The sequence below is a fragment of the Saccopteryx leptura genome, chromosome 1 (assembly GCF_036850995.1).
Source record: "Saccopteryx leptura isolate mSacLep1 chromosome 1, mSacLep1_pri_phased_curated, whole genome shotgun sequence".
Taxonomy (NCBI): Eukaryota; Metazoa; Chordata; class Mammalia; order Chiroptera; family Emballonuridae; genus Saccopteryx; species Saccopteryx leptura.
The window spans coordinates 41,165,978-41,188,111 of record NC_089503.1 but is presented as its reverse complement, the minus strand read 5'-3'; the positions used below and the strand labels follow the sequence as shown (position 1 = coordinate 41,188,111).

The 22,134-nt window shown below is 49.6% G+C and overlaps 1 protein-coding gene across 8 annotated transcripts in view; it reads right to left on the bottom strand.

The window, feature by feature from the left end:
* The window catches only part of PTPN5 (protein tyrosine phosphatase non-receptor type 5), a 63,377-nt gene extending 45,475 nt beyond the window's left edge, over window positions 1-17,902 (bottom strand). Inside the window, exons 1-5 of one of the 8 annotated variants that reach the window (XM_066364627.1) lie at window positions 17,390-17,902; window positions 16,651-16,730; window positions 15,153-15,298; window positions 8,684-8,792; window positions 1,931-2,151 (exon numbers count right to left, since the gene is read on the bottom strand). In XM_066364627.1, coding sequence (XP_066220724.1) covers window positions 1,931-2,151; window positions 8,684-8,727 — 265 coding nt within the window. In that variant the 5' untranslated portion in view covers window positions 8,728-8,792; window positions 15,153-15,298; window positions 16,651-16,730; window positions 17,390-17,902. Of the gene's footprint in view, window positions 1-1,930; window positions 2,152-2,347; window positions 2,378-8,683; window positions 8,793-15,152; window positions 15,299-16,650; window positions 16,731-17,389 lie in introns of those variants that run through there. The other 7 variants (XM_066364626.1, XM_066364607.1, XM_066364599.1 and 4 more) reach the window with 7 other exon arrangements.
* Between the last annotated feature and the right edge of the window lie 4,232 nt (window positions 17,903-22,134).

Genomic DNA, 22,134 nt, shown 5'->3' with positions numbered 1-22,134 from the left:
CTCTGGTTGTAGAATCATCTGAAAATTCTATGACTCATATCTGAATCACAGAACGGTTCAGTACTTGATAGGGGCTTTTGATGTCATCATGACCTCCCCCCGCCACCCCTGTGGAAATTTCCTCTCCAATGTCTATCCAAAAAATACTTGAATGCCTCCAGTGATGGAACACTCATTTTCTTCCTCCCGAAATCTCAAGTTCTATGACTGGACCACTTTTAGAGTCAGAAAGAAGGTTCTGTATCTCATGGGCCAACAGGTTTCTCTTCAGTTTCTATGCACTGGGTTTATCCCATCTTCCTAAGATACACACAGGATGAATTGGCTGCCCCCTTCACAAGACATTTTTTCAGATAGTCACAGACAGCTCTCATATCCCTTTGGAGAGGTTTCCTCCCACCCCCCAGCTAGTTGTTTCGGACCCCCACAACAACTCCTGTGCAGTGGCACTCTCTACTATCTCAACAGGCCACCCAAAGTGATTCGAGCTATGGCACCCCCTACTGGATAAAGTGTGAATTGCAACATGGGTTTCAATTGCTTACCGGAGCTTCAGCAGTTGCTGGGGCACTGGTTCAAGGTGTGAATAAATTAACTGCTTATTTTAAAGTTGTCACTTTAGAGGCATACCTAGTTATTTTAAATGTTTATCTTGGCCCTGGCCAGTTGGCTCAGTGGTTGGGCATCACCCGGCGTGTGGAAGTTCCAGGTTCAATTTCCAGTCAGGACACAGGAGAAGCAACCATTTGCTTCTCTACCCCACCCCCTTCTCTCTTTCTTTCCCCACCCTCCCTGCCCCTCCTGCAGCCATGGCTCAACTAATTTCAGCAAGACGGTCCCAGGCGCTAAGAATGGCTCCAAGGCCTCTGCTCAAGTGCTAAAAATAGCTCAGTTGCCAAGCAATGGAGCAACGCCCTAGATGGGCAGAGCATCGCCCCATAGAGGGCTTGCTGGATAGATCCTGGTCAAGGCATATGTGAGAGACTATCTCTCTCTCTGCCTACCCTGCTCATGCTTAATTAAAAAAAAAATGTTTATCTTAAAGAATGTTGCGAATGGTCCATTTGAAGGTTCCTTGCCAATCATGTATTTTTGACAAGCTATAGATTTAGGACTTCAAAATTGTTTTTTAAACAAAAAGGTTTGGAAGGAGAGATATGAAAACATATGTTGTATACAGGATTACAGTAATTTTTATTTTCTTTTTCTCATTTATCTTTATTTTCTAATATTTCTGTAATGGTTATTTGTTATGAGAAGAAAAAAAATAAAAAGTTTCTAAAAAGAAAAAAAAAACCCACTAAAATCTTTCCCTGCTTCTTTCCCTTTATTCTTTCCATGGCTGTTGGTCACCACTTGGGTATTTGGTCTACAACTGGAGCACCTGCCCCAAAGGGCAGGAGTGCCTTGGTAATACCTCTGTGGTGACACGGTCCGTGGCTCTGACAGCCAGGCTCCCCCCAAGTGTGGTCAGCCAGACTCAAGCATCACAATTTCACAGTCACTACCAGGCTTCTCAGCAGGTAGTTTCTCCACATTATGCACCCACCTTGGGTTCATGCCCCAGTCAGGTTGTATTTCCCAATCTGACCTCTTAAAATCTGCCCAGCACAACCACAGGTCAGTGGCCATGTCCGAATCAGCCCTGGACAGCCCAGTTCTTCACCCGTCTCTCCACCCTCCCAACACATCCTTAGCTACCTGCTCTTCCCCTTCATGGGAGCCAGAGCAGCTCCAAATGATAAGAGGGCAGAAAGACAATGGCGATTAGAAAAACAAATCCCCTTTTAAATGAAGATCTATGGACCAGCTGAGTCATTCCTCTCAAACAAGTTCACAATTAACCAGGCTTAACTCCAGCCCGTGTCATCTGGGGCTCTCGTCCTCCATCTGGATCTCTGAGGGGCATCTGGGTGCTGGGAAGACTCACCGGGCAGCCTCTCAGTGCAGCACAGGTCCTGGGCCCCTCCCTCGGAGTCATCAGCAGCGAGGGCCCGGGCCCCTCCCTCAGAGTCATCAGCAGCGTGGACCCGGGCCCCTCCCTCAGAGTCATCAGCAGCGTGGACCGGGGCCCCTCCCTCAGAATCATCAGCAGCGTGGACCGGGGCCCCTCCCTCGGAGTCATCAGCAGTGTGGGCTTCACTCTCGGTCCTGCAGCAGGATGAAAAAACGGGAGATGAGGTTGTTGAGCTGGGATCAAGACAGAACTGTGAGCAAACATAAAAAGCCTTCCTTTCTTGCACTGTGTCCCTCTGAATAATGCCACCCCACCCCATCAGAGGGACCCTAGGAAAAGACCAACCTACAGAGGGGTCAGGCTACAGAGACAGGAAAATTCTGCAGGTACCTTCCATCTGGAATCAGTAACAGCAGTGTCACTATGACCATCATCATCATCATCTCTACCGTTCAAAGAGGGATTACCATGTGCAAAGCACTAACCAACTTTATCATACCGAGTCTTCACTGTGACCCCATGAATTAGGAACCATTAAACAGGCTCAGAGAAGTTAAATAACTTGCCCAAGGTCACACGACTCATTAGGGTGGAGCTGGGTATGAAATTAGTCTAGGACTTCAGGCTCATGCTCTCTGCTGTGCTGCTCTGCCTCTTAGTTCCTGTGGGTTTAAAGTTGAAAGCATGGGTGAGCAAGTAGAGGGGTTTGGGTGACAGTCTGTGTCCAGCTCCCCAAGGACAGCAAGTGCCCTGTGCCTCAGGCAGTAGACAGTGGCATGCAAAACTACTGCAGAAATAGCTAGAAGTAGCTCTATGTATTTTTTTTTTTTTGTATTCTAAATGTTCTATTTCTTTCTGAAATCAGAAAAACCTCTTTGTAGACCCTAAGGGCACCTTCTAGGACCATACTGGGGTCAATTTTTTCTCGTTTACCCCATAAGCTGGAAAAATGTTGCTGTGGATCAGGCAGAAGCCTTGAAGTGTCTGTAGACAGACATATCTGAGGGTAACTGCGCAGCTCACAGGGGCTCCTGGCTCTGAGAATGGCCTGAAATGCAGGTGTGGCTGTGATGGCCTGACTGCCCTTCATGTCTGACCCCTGGCAGTAGATGGCTGATTCAGGTTGGGTCAAACAGATGTTCCTTTTTTTATTTTTATTTTTTCAAGCGAGAGAAAGACAGAGGGGACAGACAGACAAGAAGGGAGAGAGATGAGAAGCATCAATTCTTCATTGCGACACCATAATTGTTTACTGATTGCTTTCTCATATGTGCCTTGACTGGGGGGCTCCAGCTGAGCCAGTGACCCCTTGCTCAAGCCAGCAAACTTGGGTTCAAGCCAGCAACCCTGAGCTCAAGTTGGTGAGAATGCACTCAAGCCAGTGACCTCAGGGTTTTGAACCTGGGTCCTCAGCATCCCAGGTTGATGCTCTATCCACTGTACCACTGCCTGGTTGGATTCAAACAGATGTTCTTGCCTGCACTTTGCAAACGCACTCTGGTTGCTGGGGCTGACTCACATTCGGTACAGCGCCCTGGAGAAAAGGCCCCAAACACCTGCTGTCGAGGGCCTCGGTGCTGCTGCATTTCTGTCCATCCAGGTCTTGATCGGGCAACATGTCCATCAAGGTAACAAGATGCCCCAAAATCCTTCCAATAAATTCCAACATTTTAGCTTAACCTAGTGGCATTTGATTTCTGAGATTGGCAACCAAGAGAGACTGTAATATAGCCTCAGTAGCTTACTACTTTCAAGAAGTCCAAGAGGCCCTGGCCAGTTGGCTCAGTGGTAGAGCGTTGGCCTGGCATGTGGAAGTCCCGGGTTCGATTCCCGGTCAGGGCACACAGAAGTGCCCATCTGCTTCTCCACCCCTTCCCCTCTCACTTCTCTCTCTCTCCTCTCTCTAAAATGAATAAAAATTAAAAAAAAAAGTCCAAGAGGTCAGCTGCCTCTCTGCCCCCCGGTTCTGCAAGCCTGCCTCTTGGACTGGTCCTGAGGTTAATTTCAGGCCGGGCTTCAGCTCTCAAGTAATGAGGGCAGACAGGCAGGATGAAGGTGCTCACAATTTGGGTTGTATTATTATATTTTTTCCTCCTTGCAATTGGCAAGGTCTCTGAGAATCCCAAATCTCAGAGCCGAACTGTCCTGCAAAAAGGGCCTTTAAATGTCTCTCATGTCCCTCCACCTTCCTCCTGCTCTCCCTCCTCCATCTTGGTCCAAGCCCAGCACCTCTCGCTTGGATCACTGAGGCAATCCTTTAACGGGTCTCTGGCACCGACTCACGCTGGCCTTCAGAACATTCTCCATGTGTTCCAATACAGACATATGGCTGTACAGGTTGCGTGGCTTACAACCTGCACAACTGAATGTGGCAGTTTGGAGCTAGAGGCACCTGCTTCCAAACTCAACATTTCTATGTAACCTTCCTTGAAAAACTACTTTAATGGCATCATGCTGCACTTGGAACAAAGATAAAAATCCTTTAACAACGTTTACTAGCTCTTGCATAGTCTGACCCTTGTTTATCTCGACAACTATACTTCATGCTCCCTTTCCTCAATTTCTTTTTTTTTTGAGAGAGACAAAGATGAGAAGTATCAACTCATAGTTGCATCATTTTAGTTGTTCACTGATTGCTTCTGAAATGTGCCTTTACTGGGGGGCTCCAGCCAAGCCAGTGACCTTGAGTTTCAGGCCAGCGACCTTTGGGCTAAAACCAGCAACCATAGGATCATGTCTGTGATCCCACACTCCAGCTGGCAACCTGCATTCAAACTGGTGACCTTGGGGTTTCGAACCTGGGACCTAGGTAGACCAGGTCGACACTATCTACTGTATCACCACTGGTCAGGCCCCTTTTCCACTTGACCTCTGTACTGTGGTCTGGTTCTTTTTTTTCATAACGAGTTTGGACATGTTTTTCTCTCTACCTGGAAAGCTCTTCCACCTCTACTCAGTACTTTTTACTCATAGCACTGTATACAATTTGAAATTTCATTTTGACTTATGCCACTCTTTATTTTTAAAATTTTTTTATTTATTTATTCATTTTTTTAGAGAGGAGAGGGAGAGACAGAGAGAGACAGAAAGAGAGAGAGAGAGAGAGAAGGGGGGGAGGAGCTGGAAGCATCAACTCCCATATGTGCCTTGACCAGGCAAGCCCAGGGTTTCAAACCAGTGACCTCAGCATTTCCAGGTTGACGCTTTATCCACTGCGCCACCACAGGTCAGGCTTATGCCACTCTTTGACTAACATCTATCTCAACCATTAGACCGTAAGTTACATGAGGGCAGGGACCACCATTTCTGTTTTATTTTCAAACATAGTGCCTGGCTCTATGTAGGTGTGCACTAAATAAATGCATGCTGAATAAATGAATATTGCCCTATCTTGAAAAAAACATCAGGAACCTCAAATACATGGCTATCACCTGAGCTGCCTGGTGCGCAGATCTTTGTTAAGCCACTTGGAACCTTCCTCCAGAGCTGTTGTCAAGAGCAGTCACAGAATCACACATCTGAGGGAGTGATTTTGCAGAAGAGGAAAAAGGCATAAAATGGGGGTCTGACTTGCCCCAGGTCATACATCACCGTCATGGAAATTGGGATAAAAAATGCCTATCCCTAATCTCCCGATCCTGAGAAAGAGCTTCTTCTTCAGCCTAGAGGGCACTCCGGCCCGAGGACAGTCCGTGAGGGCTGGCCCCTGATTGGGTACACAGAGGTATCCATATACCAATGGAAGGGGCTCCAGGGATGACTCACAGATGCTTTTGCACCTTAAGCCTCTCCGGCCCCAAGCCATGTTCAGAATAGCTTGGTGCTGCGTGTGTGCAGAGGGCTCTATAAATAAGCTTCCTAGAAAATGACTAATTTCATAATCAGAAAAGCAGAAAAGAGTAGCACCTTGCGTTTGTGGAGGAAAGTGGAGCAAGAACTTGCTGCTCGGTCCTGCGGTCAGGTTAACTCCAGGTACTCTCAGCCCAAACCCACATGTCTAGGCTGTCCAGCGGAAGGTCTTAATTGGATCCTCAAAGAGAAGAGAGGGTCCATTCAGGCTAAATGGAGAAGCCCAGTCTCTGGGCATCGCCTTCCTTCCTCCTCGCCAAGAGCAGAAATAGCTGCGTGCAGCGGATTGCTACAGGCTCTTCTATCTTCTCCAGTTCTATCAGTGGGCAAAGGAGCAGAAAACTGGCCCTGACAACAGGCAGCAACTTGCTGGAGTGGCCCACCACGCTGCTCTTCAAGCCAGAAAACTCTAGAGATGAAGGGATGAAGGGACATCACCTAGCCTGTCCCTCTCTCAGTGATGGAGACTGTCTGGGAGGGCGGAAAACCTTCACAAGGCCACTGCTTCATTCAACAAGCATTTGCTGAGCACCTCCTATGAGCAAGGCACCAAAGCTGTCCCAGGAATACAGCGACGAAGAGCCAGGCCCCTCCCCCCACAGCTCCCAGTCCTCCTGGGGAGACACATGTGCGAACACGATGCACCCACACCTGCTTTAATTGACACAGGCACGTGACCTTGGAAAGGGCTCAGCTCAGCTTATGGTGAGGAGGCGGGAGGAGGAAGAAGTCTCCTTCAAGGGAAAGACAGGAGCTGGTTTCTAAAGGATGCTTCTAGGTGGATGAGGCGGTTCCAAGGGAAAGACCTTCCTGAGTAGTGCACACAGCAAGAGCCAGGCACAGAGGCCCGAGATGTATGGAATGCTTAGCAGTCACTGGACGCAGGGTGGTCAGTGGGATGGGGAATGATGGGGGCTGGGCTTCAGCAGAGGGGCATGAGCAAGAAGCAGGCCCGGCCGCCAGCAATCCTGCCTCCAGCGGGGGGGCAGCCCTCTTCCACTCGACCGTGGGGCTCTCCCACACTGAGAGGTGCCACAGGCTCCTCCACCCATGGCCTGGGCTGGGAAGGTCTGTGACAGGAAGTGGAGCCAGCAGCTATGTTTGAGAAATGGACATTAGACCCAGCTTATGATCTGATTTGGTTCCAAACAACTCCCCCTTTTTTTTATTGTGGTGAAATTCACATAATATAAAATTCACTATTTTAAAGTGTACAATTCACTGGCATTTAACACATTCACAGTGTTGTGCAACCACCACCACGATCTAGTTCCAGACACTTTCATCAACCCAGAAGGAAACCCCACACCCAGCAGGGAGTTACTGCCCATTCTCCCCTCTCCCAGCCCCTCACAACCGCCAGTCTGCTTCGTGTCTCTATCCATTTGCCGATTCTAGACATTTCATGTAAATGAAGTCATATTCAGTGTGTGATCTTTTGTGTCTAGCTCCTTTTGTTCAGCATAACATTTCCCAGGTTCATCCAGTTGTAACAGTTCACTCCTTTCTGGCTGAATATTTGACTGTAAGAACATACTACATTGTATTTATCCCTTCATCAGGCGATGACAGCTGGGTTGCTTCTACCTGTTGGCTACTGTGACTAGTGCTGCTATGAACCAAAAGTCTCTTTCAAATTCTGCCCTCAACACGCTTATGACTTTGGGAAACCCTCTCTCACCATGGGATCCTCTGGCCTCATCTATACAATAAGCAGTAGGACTCTTAGGTCCCTGGTACCGTCTGTTCACTCGTATGTGGGAAGGTAATTGAAGACCATGCAGCTACTCTACCCGTGCTGGCTGCTGGAGACTGCCCCATCTTCTAGGGCTGTGCCCGGAGGCTGGGGGAGGGGGGCAGGACTGGCGACTGCTGTGGGCAGGGTGGTATGTTCTTTCAGAGCTCTGTCCAGGATGGGTGAGGGGCACCTCACCTCTCTCTGCGGGTGAGATGGGGGATGAGTAGATGCCAGCTGTGCCCAGGACTTACACAGAGTAATAGCTTACGGGTTTGGGGTGGGATGTAGAGGAGCAGCTTGGGTGCCGAAGCCAGTATTCCTGGGAAGGACGCTAAGCCCCCAGGAACCTCCTGATGCGACCCCAGGCTGACATGCCTTCTACCTTGGGCTTCACACTCTTGAGGCCGCCAGGGCCCTCTAGACACCCCCCAATGTTGATACGGAGCCCCTACCACCCTCTGAAAGCCCTGGCCCCAGCAGACTCCTCCATTTCCTGAATCAGACCTGTCTACTCCCACCTCCAGGCTTTTTGTTCATGATGTTCCCTCAGCCTAGAATTTCCTTTCCCCTTCTGCCCAGTCTTACTCATTCTCACCGTCACCTCTCCCATGGAACACGCCCTGATCTCCCAGGAAGAATCAAGCCCTCCCCTCTCTGGGCTCCCCCACACCTTTATCTCACACTTCTGCCTCTTACTTTGTTCTGCTGCTATACTTAGCTGTTTGTGCACCTGCCTCCTCCACCAGGCTTCCAGTGACTTGGAGCATCCCAACCCCCTCAGCCACCTCTGCACTCCAGGTGTTCAGCACAGGACTTGAGTCTGTAGATATACACGTTAAAGATCAAATGGAAGACACGGCAGGGCCTTGGGGTTGGTGGCTCTGACGGCTCTGGAAGGGCAGGCTAGCTAGGAGCTTGCAACCTGGAGAAGAAGATGGCCAGACCATGGCCAAGAAGAGCCCACATGCCATCCAGATTTTCATCTGCATGGTCAGTGTGTAGGGACAGAGGACACGTTGGTTCCAGGAGAAGAAGTGGTCGGGCTGACTACTGCATGCACATGGGTCCCAAGTCCCAGAGCATGCACATGGAGAAGGCTTGCCCCCTTAATGGGATGGACCACACACACCCTCACTCACCTTGTTAGCTCATAACTCATTTCCAAGATGGGGAAAGACGTCATCTAGGACCAGGGCAGGGAGCTTGCTCAGCAAGAAGCACACTGGAAACGTGGAGGAGAGAGGCCCGCTTTAGAACGTTCAGGTAGAAAGACCAAGGCAAGAGAGGTTAGTTAAGTGATTTGTGTCAGGTCACACAGTGTATGGACAGTTATCTTCAGTTAGTTAACAGAATCCTGATTTCATTTTAGGAGTTACCAATCTCTTCTTCTGGTGCCCTGCCTGTCCCTTGTCACAGGAAGGGCCCAAGAAGACCAGAGGTCAGTTACCTGTCATTCTGTGTCATGTCCCAAAGCTTTCTGATGAGTAGCATTTCTGTCTAAGTAACTAAGAGTTAGTTTCTGTTGCTAGCCAAAGGACCCAGACTGATACATGCAGCAAACTTGTGGAACAGATAGGCTCTGAGCCCAGGACTCCCAATGCTTAGTTCACTGCTATTTCTATCCTGCCAAGCTGCCTACCCTCCATGCCCAGCTGTCCACTGTCCAGCCATCTGTCCCCACGTCTGAGCAGACTGCAAACTTGGAGCGTTCTGCATCCTAAACACAGGGTCTGAGTGTTCTCTGCTTGGGATGTGCCCAGATAAATGATGACTTCTCTTCTGTCCTGCACTGTTGGTGGGAGATGGGGGCGTGAGTGCGGCAGAGACCCAAGGGAAGGGAAGATGGAAGTGTGCCGGAGAGGCCCAGCCTCTAGAGGGGCTCTAGGCTGGCCTTTCCTTAAGGTCAAGCTTCAATTCTGGGGCTGTCAAGGTTTAATGAGGTGGATGGTGGTGGAGCAGCAGGAAACCAGCAGAGGGAGCTCGCAGCACCAGGGAAACCAGGCCCTGGGCCCGGGAGCCGGGGCGAAGGCTGCCCCACCTTCAAGTGTGGAGGGAGGACCCAGCCCGAGCCAGTTACTGATAGCTTGTTCAACTGTATTGATAAGTACCTGCTGTGGCTAGTCCTACCCATGTGTTGGACAGAACCCCAAAATAAGATCAACTGAAGAGCAGGATTTCAGAGTTCAAAGGTCATCTGGTTTAACTATGTTCTCCAAGACTGGAAACACTCCTTTCGGCTCCCTCTCTCTACCTCCTCTCCACTCCCCAGGTATACAGCTTAATTTTTTTTTTTTTTTGGTATTTTCTTTATAAAATTAAATTTAATAGGGTGACCTTGTGAGCCATAAGAGTATATAGGTTTCAGGTAAACATTTCTATAGCATTTGAACTGTTGATTGATTTACAAGGAGGAAACAGGCAATCACAAACGTGAAGGTGAGATCACACTTGTTGTAGGGGTGTTCCAGTATTTCCATTTAGCATTTCCATTTAGTTAGATCAGGGGTCCCCAAACTATGGCCCATGGGCCACATGCGGCCCCCTGAGGCCATTTATCCGGCCCCCGCCGCACTTCCGGAAGGGGCACCTCTTTCATTGGTGGTCAGTGAGAGGAGCACAGTTCCCACTGAAATACTGGTCAGTTTGTTGATTTAAATTTACTTGTTCTTTATTTTAAATATTGTATTTGTTCCCATTTTGTTTTTTTACTTTAAAATAAGATATGTGCAGTGTGCATAGGGATTTGTTCATAATTTTTTTATAGTCCGGCCCTCCAACGGTCTGAGGGACAGTGAACTGGCCCCCTGTGAAAAAGCCTGGGGACCCTGAGTTAAATGCTTGCTCTTACGAATAATGCCTTGGAATGCACTTTTTTCTCAATGGAAAAGGCCCCTTCCCCCACCTCTGCTCGGAAAACTCTTTCAGACTCTTACAAGACCCTGTTCAAATGTCATCACCCCAGCGGAACCCTCCCTGACTCCCTTAAGAAGACCTGGGTCCTCCCTCTGTTCTCACTTGCCTGTTTGGTAATCATCTCTTGGTGCCTGTGGTTTCTAATCCCTGCAGTCTCCTTTAATCGAGTGTTTACTGTGTGCTGGGTACCATACCAAGCACTATGCATGACATCATTCCTTTCTCACAATAACACTATGAGCTAAACACAGTTATCACCCCCTCCTACACATGTGGATGCTGGCACCTGGAGAGACTGAGTCACTTGCTCAAGGTCACACAGTTGGTAAGTGGCAGAAGTAGGCTTCAAACTGAGTTTACCTCAACCCTAGGTCCAGCACTTATTTAAACCATTAGGTTTACAGCCTTTTATATACACTTTCCTGTTCTCCATGCTTAATACTCTATCAGGCACCAGGCAGATATTCATGACATAGTTCTTGGGGGAAAAAAAAGTGGGCTAGAGTTTGAGCATGGAGAAATAGCTCATTCAAATCACCACAAAGCACAGGCTTTGGGATTGGGTTGCCTGAGCATGAACCAAGGCTCCCCCATCAGCTGCCTGATCTTGAGCAAGATACTTGACTTCTCTGTTTCATTTTTCTCATCTGTAAAATGGACTGGCAATAGTACCTAACTCATAACACTGTTGTGATGAGTACACAGGATGCTCTTAGAAAAATACCTTGTACATAGTGCACTATGTGTTTACTAGTATTACTGTTGCTAAGAGGTTTTTTTTTTTTTTTGTATTTTTCTGAAGCTAGAAACTGGGAGAGACAGTTAGACAGACTCCCGCATGCGCCCGACCGGGATCCACCCGGCACGCCCACCAGGGGGCGATGCTCTGCCCCTCCGGGGGCGTCGCTCTATTGCGACCAGAGCCACTCCAGCGCCTGGGGCAGAGGCCAAGGAGCCATCCCCAGCGCCCGGGCCATCTTTGCTCCAATGGAGCCTCGGCTGCGGGAGGGGAAGAGAGAGACAGAGAGGAAGGAGAGGGGGAGGGGTGGAGAAGCAGATGGGCGCTTCTCCTGTGTGCCCTGGCCGGGAATCGAACCCGGGACTTCCACACGCCAGGCCGACGCTCTACCACTGAGCCAACCGGCCAGGGCTGTTGCTAAGAGTTTTAATTATACTCGGCCTCACTGCTGCTTGTCTGGCTCTGATACTGGCCCAGTCCTAGCACCTGGCCTTTTGCCTCATGCCCTGGAAGGCAGTCTCTGTCTTGGTCATCTGCCTTCTAGGATGGAGGCCTATCCACTCTTGTAGCTCTCCCCACCCACCTGGAGCTAGAATTCCAGTCTAGCCTGTGCTGGTTACATACCCACTCTCTCACAAATGATTTTGTACTCTGGTCTCTATGTGCCTCTTGTTTCAGCCCTACCTGTCCCTGATGCCAAGCCTTGGCCTGGACTGCCAGGGCCACCTGTTCCTTGCTCCATATTGTCCAGAATGATCCCTTTTGACATCTGTTCTGAGCTTCACTGCGTATAAAACCACTTTTCATGGGGCTTGGAGCACTCACAGAGGGGAAAGCTGGAGTGCAGAGCTAGGTTTGCTCCCACCCACAGCTAGGGGGCCCCTGGCTCCTGCTCATCTCCAATGAGGGTCTAGTCCTCTGTCAGTCCCCACCCCAGTATCTGATTTAACCCTCTGTGCTCAGGCCCAGCTAGCTGTGGCAGCACAGGCTGGGAAGGTTCTGGTACTTTAGGATCTGAAGGAAGAGGCAGAAAAACTGATTCAGAAGCAGGGCCTGGCAGGGGCTGCATTAGCTGGCCTGAGGCTCCTTCGCCAGGAGAGACAAGAGTGTGAACCAGGAAGTCAAATGGAATGGGAAAGAAAAAAAATAAGCCACATGGAACCAGGAGTCAAGGTTGGAAAGGGTCTAAATTCAGACTGAGTAAGTTTCAGCTGTATACCTATGATGTGCCATGTACTTTCCCAATCCCTTATTTCATTAGACCCTGTGAGAATCTTGTGAAGAAGGCATCATTACTCCACTTTGCACAGGAGCTAACAGGCACTGGCACACGAGCAGGTAAGTGATCACGCTGGTCCTACGCAGGTGCCCAATGGAGAATACAGGATGGAGCCTGGTCCTGGGCTGAAAATGGTTGATTCTCTCACTGCCTTGTGCCAGTGGACGTCTGGAAACCTGGGGCCTAGAGTGGGCTCAGTCACGGGCAGAATCCTTCAAAACACGACAGACTGACCATCCTGAGGTCACACCTAAGGCAGGGGTCGGGAACCTTGTTGGCTGAGAGAGCCATGAATGCCACATATTTTAAAATGTAATTCCGTGAGAGCCATATAACAACCCGTGTATGCTATGCATTATCCAATAAAAATTTAGTGTTGTCCCGGAGGACAGCTGTGATTGGCTCCAGCCACCCGCAACCATGAACATGAGCGGTAGGAAATGAATGGATTGTAATACATGAGAATGTTTTATATTTTTAACATTATTATTTTTTTTAATTAAAGATTTGTCTGCGAGCCAGATGCAGCCATCAAAAGAGCCACATCTGGCTCGTGAGCCATAGGTTCCCAACCCCTGCCTTAAGGCAACCGTGGTGCTCTGGAAAAAGGATGGATGTGGAGGCAGAGAGAACAGGTAGAAACGCTATGTCCTGCCACCTTCTCCCCCGGGCCCTGGGCCGGTGTCTGAGCCTTTCTGAGCCTGTTTCTTCCTCTGGGATGTGGGAGTAGCAAGAGCTGCCTGTTGCAGGGGAGTGGTAAAGACCACTTTTGTGGTCTGCTCTTCCTAGAATGCTTTTTCCTCAGGTCCCCTCCTCACTTCATTCATCCAAATATCACCTCCTTAAAGACAATTCCATTGAAGAGCCAATATCTTCTTTTACTCTTGTCCCCAGTCACTCCTCCCCCAGCTTAATTATCTCCAGAGACTTGCTCACCCCCTTGAAATGTTGTATCTTTACTTATATTTTATTTTCTGTCTACCTTGGTAGAGCTTGGGCAGGAAGTTTGTCTTTTCCAACAATGTGTCCCTAGAGCAACCTGGCATGTAACAGATGTTTATATATATTTGAGAATAAAAGAATGAACAAACCAGCTCTTAACAGTTTGGGGGTTTGGGGTGCCCGCTGAGCCAGCTTGGCAGTAGGAGTTTTTATGGTTCCCTATCAGATCCATGGCCTCCACTCCGAAGCCTCCCCACTCTTCCCCATTGAGCTTTGCCTGTGCCACGTAGGCTCAAAACCTTGTCATCACTTTCCACTCCTGCCTTCCTCTAGCATACACAGTCATTCAGCTGCCAATTTTGGTGACAGGCAGCCTCCTGCATCAACTCCTTTATCTCTTCATTCTTACAACCCCCAGTCCAGACCCTCCTTAGCGCTCACCTGGACCACTACCACAGTTTCTTACCTAGGTTCCCTGCCGGCAGGTTTTCTCCACAGGGCAGTCAGAGAGTTCCCTAATGGCCAGGTTTGAGCATATCTCTCCCATACACAAAAACTAAAGGCCTATCCTAACTTAGCACTCCATGCCCCCAGCAACCGTCTTCCCCACCCCCCAGCCTTCTTTCTCACTGCTCCTCCTTTGACCTTTTTGCACCAGTTGAAATGAACCTCTTTCTAGTTTCCACATGTGCCCTAGGACCCTGGTCGGCAAACCGCTGGTTGCGAGCCACATGCGGCTCTTTGGCTCCTTGAGTGTGGCTCTTCCACAAAATACCACGTGCGGGCACTGCCTCCATAAGGAATGTACCTACCTATATAGTTTAAGTTTAAAAAGTTTGGCTCTCAAAAGAAATTTTAATCATTGTACTGTTGATATTTGGTTCTGTTGACTAATGAGTTTGCCGACCACTGCTCTAGGACCTTCCTCCCCCACAGCTGTTCTCTGCTCATGCTGTTTTCACTACTTGCAAAAATTTCCCCCCTTTCTTCTATTGAACAAATTATTTAGACCCAGCTCAAATGCTACCTGACTTCTCCAAGAAGCCACTCCAGATCTTCCAGAAGAATAAAACCAGGGGTCCCCAAACTACGGCCTGCGGGCCACATGCGGCCCCCTGAGGCCATTTATCCGGCCCCTGCCGCACTTCCGGAAGGGGCACCTCTTTCATTGGTGGTCAGTGAGAGGAGCATAGTTCCCATTAAAATACTGGTCAGTTTGTTGACTTAAATTTACTTGTTCTTTATTTTAAGTATTGTATTTGTTCCCGTTTTGTTTTTTTACTTTAAAATAAGATATGTGCAGTGTGCATAGGGATTTGTTCATAATTTTTTTTATAGTCTGGCCCTCCAATGGTCTGAGGGACAGTGAACTGGCCCCCTGTGTAAAAAGTTTGGGGACCCCTGAATAAAACCCTTCCTTCTTCTGAACTCTTTCCAGGGGGTTATCAGTCTCTCTTTTAGGGCAGGTCTTGGAAAAGGACAGGCTATGTGACACAGAAGAAAGAGTTCAGAATCTGGAGTCAGATAATCGGAGGCACAGCTCTCTAGCTCTGAGACTTTCACAGTACTCCCCCCACCCCCATAAATAAGTTAACTTCCCTATCTGTAAAATGGCAACAATAATTCTATGAACCTCATGGGTGTGTTATGAGGATTAAGTATAAGTGACAGAGTGTAAGAAAAGCTTTGACACTATATAAATTAATAAATTCAATCACGCTTAAATGTAAAATACCTGATTCAAAAAAATGCAACTTCTCCCAGGGAGGCTGCATGAATGACTTATGCTGGCGGAGCCCCAGATCCAGGAACAGGTCTGCAGGGGAGGGATTTTTAGGAAGAGGGACTTTCAGGCCCTAAAATCTCATGTCCTTGGGCAATCTGAAAAAGGAAAGAAGTGGAGGGTATAGCCATAAAGCTGGGGCCCCAATGGTATTAATAGCTACCAATTCCTGAGCTTTTCTATGCTCCAGGCACTGTGCTAAATACCCTACATACATTATTTCATCTCCTTTTCTTCCTTCACAGAGTAAGAGAAGAGGAAAACCAGGCCCGCAGCAGTTATATAAATAAGTGTCGTGTCTACCCACCCCCCCACTTCCCGCCAACAGTTCAGACTGGAAAGATACCCTGAAACTCTTCAATCCAGTGATTTTATTTTTTGGATGGAGGAACTGAGACCCAGAGATGTTAAGAGCATTTACTAACACTGTCCAACCTGTGAAGAGGAAGCCGGGCTTGGAACCCAGATCTCTTCACTCTCAGGGTGGGAGCCTCTGCATTGCAAAAGCCAGGGGCTACTACTTATGAAGTCTATGCAAATGGTGCTTCTGGAGCACAATACCATCTAGGTGGACTACCATATGAATGGTGGATCCTGGCATTACGTCACTGGTCACCCTGGCTCTGATCCATGCCAGGATGTTCACCCCAATCAAGAAGGAAGCTCTTGAGACAAGAGCCTCAGGCCCCTAGAGACGAACATTGATCGCCTTCCTTGCCAACTATTCCAACCAATGGAGTCTCCTCAAAGGTGACTGACATTACCTAGTCACCATCCTGCTTGCACTCCTTCACCTTACCTCTCTGGGCACCCTCTCTGTGCCAGCTGTGGGGACACTCTACTGCCCTTGAGGGAGGCTTGCCCTGAGCTGCCACGAGAGCCTGCTAAGGCCATAAGCTTCCCTAGCAGCTCTGTCAGCAACACTCAGCAAACATTAGAAGGAAGAAGTGCCCCGACATGATTGGGATGAAAGGGGCCTGGCTGGATTAAAGACCTAGGCCTTCACAGAGGAGGGAAGTGTGACTGGGACGGTATGCAGTAAGGTCAGAGTGGGGAGAGGGGACGACTCCTTGGATGCTACATCACTTGGTCCAACTGAGGACACAGGCTCAGTGACTCCTGGGAGAACCAGGATGAACACCCTGGTATCTGATCTCTCCTCTAGGACTGATTCATTCTCCCAAACTAAATCCCAAACCCGGAGTGCTTGCGTAAGAGAGTTCTCTGAGGCAGAAAGAGGCAATATAAAGGCTAACCTTTGTTGGTTTTTTTTTTTTTTCCCCACAGTAAGGATGGCAGCAAATGGATGGCACCTGACGATCCAAGCAGGGACAGGGCAGGAATTACAAAGACTAAGCCGGTACACTCAGATGAATTTTGGAGTTCTGAGGCTTCAATGGGAATTAGAATCGAATTGTATAAAGGGGAAATGAGTATAAAAGCCACGAACCTTAAATTTTAACGCAGGCTTTGCCACTAACTCTCCAGTGACCTTTGTCAAACCATCTCACTGGGACTCAGTTTCCCCATCTGTAAAATGAGGGGGTTAAATGAGTTCCAAAGGTTCCGCTGGTCTTGACCCTCTAAGCCACGTGATCCTTCGTGAAGTAGCCCCTCGGGGCTCTGACCCAGACAATCTGTAGGTTTTGCAGGAGCCTGGGCCTCATCTAGGAAAAAGGGGCATGCTGGGGGAGGGGAATGCATTGGGCTTTTAATATGGTGGTGGTGGGAAAAGGGTAGTTTATGCTACACGGTCCGGGGGTGGCGAAGCAGGGAAGGCTGGGAGCCGCAGTGTACAAGCCAACAGGCTAGCGGCGATTTCCAGTCTTCCTTTGGAGCTGCAGACCCTGGAGAGGCGATGCAGCCAAGAGCCGCGCGCCAGCCTCAGCCGCAGAGGCTCGGACCCGGGACCACTACCCCAATCCCTCCCTGGAATCGCATCAGAGCTCCGTGGGAGTGACTGCTGCTCCTTCCCGGCTCTTCAACGCCCGGTCCCCTCCCCAGGTGGGAACCCCTCCCCCAGTCCCGGGGCGCCCGTAGCCCCATGGGGGCGTGGCGGGGTCGGGCATCCGTTTTGCTGTCCTGAGGGCTAAAGGAGGTCTCACTTGCAAGGCCGCTCAGGGAGGAACCCCGTGCCCTCCGCCTTCCGGCTCCCCACACAAAGGCGCCGACGGAAACGCCACACTTACCGGCTGGAGCGGGCTCTGGGCGCCGGCGAGCGGGCGGGCCGGCAGGCTGGCGGGAGGATGTGCGCGCGCGAGTGCGCGTGTACCTGCGTGTCACTGTGTCTGCGTGAGTGTGTATGCGCGCGCGTGAGTGCGGGACAGGGGCCGCGCCGAGGTCTGTGCGTCTGCGTGTGCGGGGGCGTCCATCCGTCGGTTTGTCCGTCTGGCGCTCAGTCCCGCGCTCCGTGCGCGCTCCTCCGCCGGACCGCCCCACCAAATGCGCCTCAGCTGTAGAGTCGCCGGCGCAGCCGCGGGGTGGGGTCGGCACCCCCAACTCAGCCCCGGCCCCGCCCTGGCTCCGGGCGGGCTTGCGCCGCTCCCGGGAATTGCGCAGGACTGGCGGGGCTGGCGGGCGGGGGGCGGAGAGGTCTGGTAGCGCGCAGGGGCCGAGTGGGGCCGTTTGCAGACCCTTAATCCCCGACTCGGATCTCGGGCGCCCCCTCTCCCCGATTCGGCTCAGAGTTCCCGCAGGCACCGCCCCCGCGCCGAGGTTGCCTGGACCAGGAAGGTGGGGGAACAGAAGCACTGCATCCATTTCATTCATGATTTTCTCCTCTTGGGAGCCCTGGGCCCGGCTGCGCCGCTACGGCGCCCGCCAGAGAGATCTCGGCGGGGCCGTGCGAGCCGAAACCTGTGGGAGACGGACGGGCAGACAGATGAGAATAAGGGAAAGTGACACAAAGGGGTCAGAGCTGTGGGCGGGGGTGTTGAAACGAGGGGGGGGTACCGTGGCTCGGTCACACGATACCCACAGCTGCGCGGGCGGAGACGTTGCGTACCGGGGCGCACACAGTGCAGTGTGCCTAGGACCCGCTCCAGGACTGGGAGTAGGCACCCTCCTTCCCACCCTTTCCTGTTCAGTCTCTGGGGAGCAAGCCACCCCTCCGTCAGTTCTCACCCTCTCCTGACGCGTGATGTGGTGCACACCTGTCTTGGCTTTCTCTTGCGCATCAGGTGCCAGACACACAAGGAGCTGCCCCCAAATCCCACATTCCCCAGGCTGGCATCCTGTTGACCAGAGGTACCAATGTTTTGTTTTGTTGTTTTGTTTTTGTTTTGAAGCGTTGGGCTGCACACAGTGTGGGGATCCTAAGCTCCATTTTTACATGAGGAAACCTCCAGTCGTCGTCCTATATTGCCTGGCTGTCCACAATATCCTCCTTACTGGTCTCCCTGCTTCCACCCTTGGCTCCTTGCAATTGATTCTCTACAGAGCAGTTCAGAGCTATCCTTTTAAAACGTAAGTCAGATCACGCTGCTCCTTTACTAGAAATCCTACAATGCTCTCCATTTCATCCAAGTGAAAGCTCAAGCCTATGTCATGCCCTGCAAGGCCTCTGTTGAGCTGTCTCCTTTTTAACTTTCTAACCTTTTTACCACCCCAATCACATTGGCCTTTTTAATGCATTACCAACATGGCAACCACCCTGGTGGCCTCAGGACCTTTGCACTGGTATTATCTCTGCTTGAAAATTTCCCCCAGGTAGTCACGTGACTTGCTCCTTAACCTCCTGTGTTACTTCAAAGAGGCTTTCTGTGATCATCCTATTTTAAATTGCAGGCCCACCCCACCCCCATTTTTTTGTGGTAATCATGATCTTTATTTTGTGTTCCCTGCCCTTCAGGCTCACTAGCTCTTCATTGCCAGTGCTCACCTCGGGCCTCTGGTATCCCAGCCCTCCTGCCTTACCCGACTACTCTGTTCTCTAATCAAACCCCACATTTGTAGCCTTTATTCATGCTGTGCGTTCAGCCTGGAATGCCTCCCCCCCTGTCTTACCTACTTTTTAAGGTCCAGTTCAAATACCTTCTTCTCCATGGAGCCTTCCTTATCTTCCAAAGTACTCTTGGCCCTCATTCCTTTCTGTTTGCCGTAACGGCCATTACTTGCCTTTTCCCCCAAGTATACTATGAGCTCCTGGGATAGGGCTGGGTCTTCTCTCTCCCCAGTTCCCAGCACAGAAGGGACCAGCAATACCTGTTTGTGGATCAATGGCAGTGAATGGGAGGCCCTGGCCTTGGCCTTGATTAGTCTTTTTTTCCTAGTTAGGGCACAGTGCCCAGCTAACTTGTTATTTCCAGGTAGTTTCCTGTGTGGTGGTGATTGGGGGGATAAAATGTCAGATAACCAGGCTGTAATGCTCAGCCTGTATGGAAGTGTGGGGTAGACATGTCAGCTGGGGCCCAAGGACCCGCTCTCCCCACTAGAGAGCATCATCTCGTGGTTCAGCCACCATGAGGCTGATTCTCCCCCCCCCCCCCCAAAGCATCAGGGTAACAGTAGCAGCTACCATAATGAATGCTATGTGTGTTTTCAGTGTACTGGTTTATTTTATCTTTGTGGCAACTCTGAGAGGAAGGCATTTTAATATATCCATTTTCAGAAGAGGAACAGGTCTTCCTGTTGATATGTGAGGGATGTGTGTTTCAAATTCAGGTCTAGCTAATACCAAAGGTTATAGAGTAGGGATGCCTTAACAGGGAGGACCCTGAGGGCTGATGGAGGTGAAGCAAGGGGCTTAGGAAGCCTTAGCAAGGTCAGCCTGGCCTATCTTCTTGCTGAACTCAGCTCTGGAGTCACAGAGACACAGTCCTCCAGCAAGGCCTGGAACGCAGGGGTTTCTGTCAGTGGTTCCTGTGATGTCCTGTGGTGGAAACTAGTCCTTGCCCTTTATAAAGTTCGTTTCAGAAGAGCAGAACTGCCTCTCACACATGCCTAGTGTGGTCTGGGTTCAAGCCCAGTTCCAGCTGTCCGATGTGGATAGCAATGTCTATGTCAAAGGGTTATGGCTAAGAAGAAGCCTGATGTGGGAGGAGCTGAAGAATGATCGTTCCCCTTTACTTCCTGCAGGGCATTCCTATCATACAGGGCTATACCCACACTAGCCTTCTCGGGTGTCTGCCCTGCATACCCTCTTACGGAGGAGTTCCCTATTCCTGTAGTCTGTGCAGTGTTGTGCTGGGGTGTAGGTAAGGGAGGGAAGTCTAGCATTTATTGTGGGTTTTACCAGTCAGCTGTCCGTGTTGCTTTCCTTCATTCTCTTCTTTCATCTGCACAGGCACCTGAGGAGGGAGGGACTCATTACTGACAGGAAACCCATGGCCCAGGGAGGTCCAGGGTCTTCTGCAGGGCCACAGCACTCACTCGTTAAGGGCAGTAATGAGATTCTAACCTATGTCTGACTGTGCGCTGAGCTGAGCGAGCACCTTCTTCTTCCTTAATCCCATCAATCCCATCGCCATGGAAAGCAACCCCATCGAGTTCCTTTCTGATGAGGAAGAAGGAAAGTTCTCTGGAACCCAGGGCAATGAAGTGCTTGTGAGATTGGGAGGCATTATTTGGTGTGACTCTACCCTCTCTCTCTCTCTAATTTATTGATTTCAGTGAGAGGGGAAAGGAGAGAGAAAGAGACAGGATCATTGATCTGTTCCTGTATGTGCCCTGACTGGGGATCAAACTGGCCACCACTGCGCTTCCAGATAATGCGCTAACCAAGTGAGCTATCCAGCCAGGGCTCCTTATTTATTTTATTATTATTTTTTAAAGATTTTATTTATTGACTTTTTAGAGAGGAGAGAGAGAGAGAGAGAGAGAGAGAGAGAGAGAGAGAAGGGTTGGGGAGGTGGGAAGCATCAACTCGTAGTTGTTGTTCCTCATATGTGCCTTGACCAGGCAATCCCGGGTTTTGAACCAGTAACCTCGGCATTCCAGGTCAGTGCTCTGTCCACTGCTCTACCCTCTCTTTATGGAGGGAAGAAGAGAGGTTTGGGAAAGAGAGCTGGTCTGGGCTGGTAATCAGAGAGTGCCTTGTTGGTGGTTTTTTGATGGATGGTTAGAGATTAGAGCCAATATTTTTTGCTTTTGGCATCACTTGCAATTCACCCTATTGTAATGAAATGCTTTGCTTCAGTGAAAATGTTCCTCTATCTAGATTTTTATTTATTTACATATTTATAACCCACCCTAATCCAGAAAGGATTTGAGGTAGCCTACCACAAGAGCAGAAACCATAAAACCATGTTAAAATATCAAGAAGGATAGAGAATCAAGTCCAAGGAAAATGTAAATTAACTTTGAGACAAGACGAAGGCTCGATAATTACAGCTGGATTTTGCTGGGTTCTTCTTGTGTGCAAAGGAATTTATGTACATTATTTCATTTAACCCTTAAAAGAGCTCTGTAAGGTCGGTGCTGTTATTATCTTCATTTTGACATACAGGGAAATGAGGGTCAGAGAGATGAAATATGATGCCCAAAGTCACATAAGTAGTAAATAGTAGAGCCAGGATTTGAATCCATTTTGGTATTGAAACCCATATCCTTAACCACTGTCCTGTCCTGCCTCTCCAAGGGAGAAAAGACCACAAATTTGCAGACCACAGGAGCCTCTGTAGGACTGAGCCTCAAATTTGGTTCTGATCATCTTGGATGCAAAACAGAAAGGGAAAGAGTCAGTTGCATAGAACTAATGCCCTTACCTCCTTCCAGTCTTTGCTCAAGCATCACTTTCTCAATGAGACCTACCCTGACCACTCTCCATTATTAATCCTGGAGTCTGCCTCTTCCTGCCCCCTTCAGCAGTCTAATCTCCCTTTATCTTCTAACATATTGGACAATTTCTAAATTATATATTCCTCTATTATATATTTCATATAACATAAGATTCTATAATACAGTCTGTATTACTACATTTAGTTAGGAATTACAG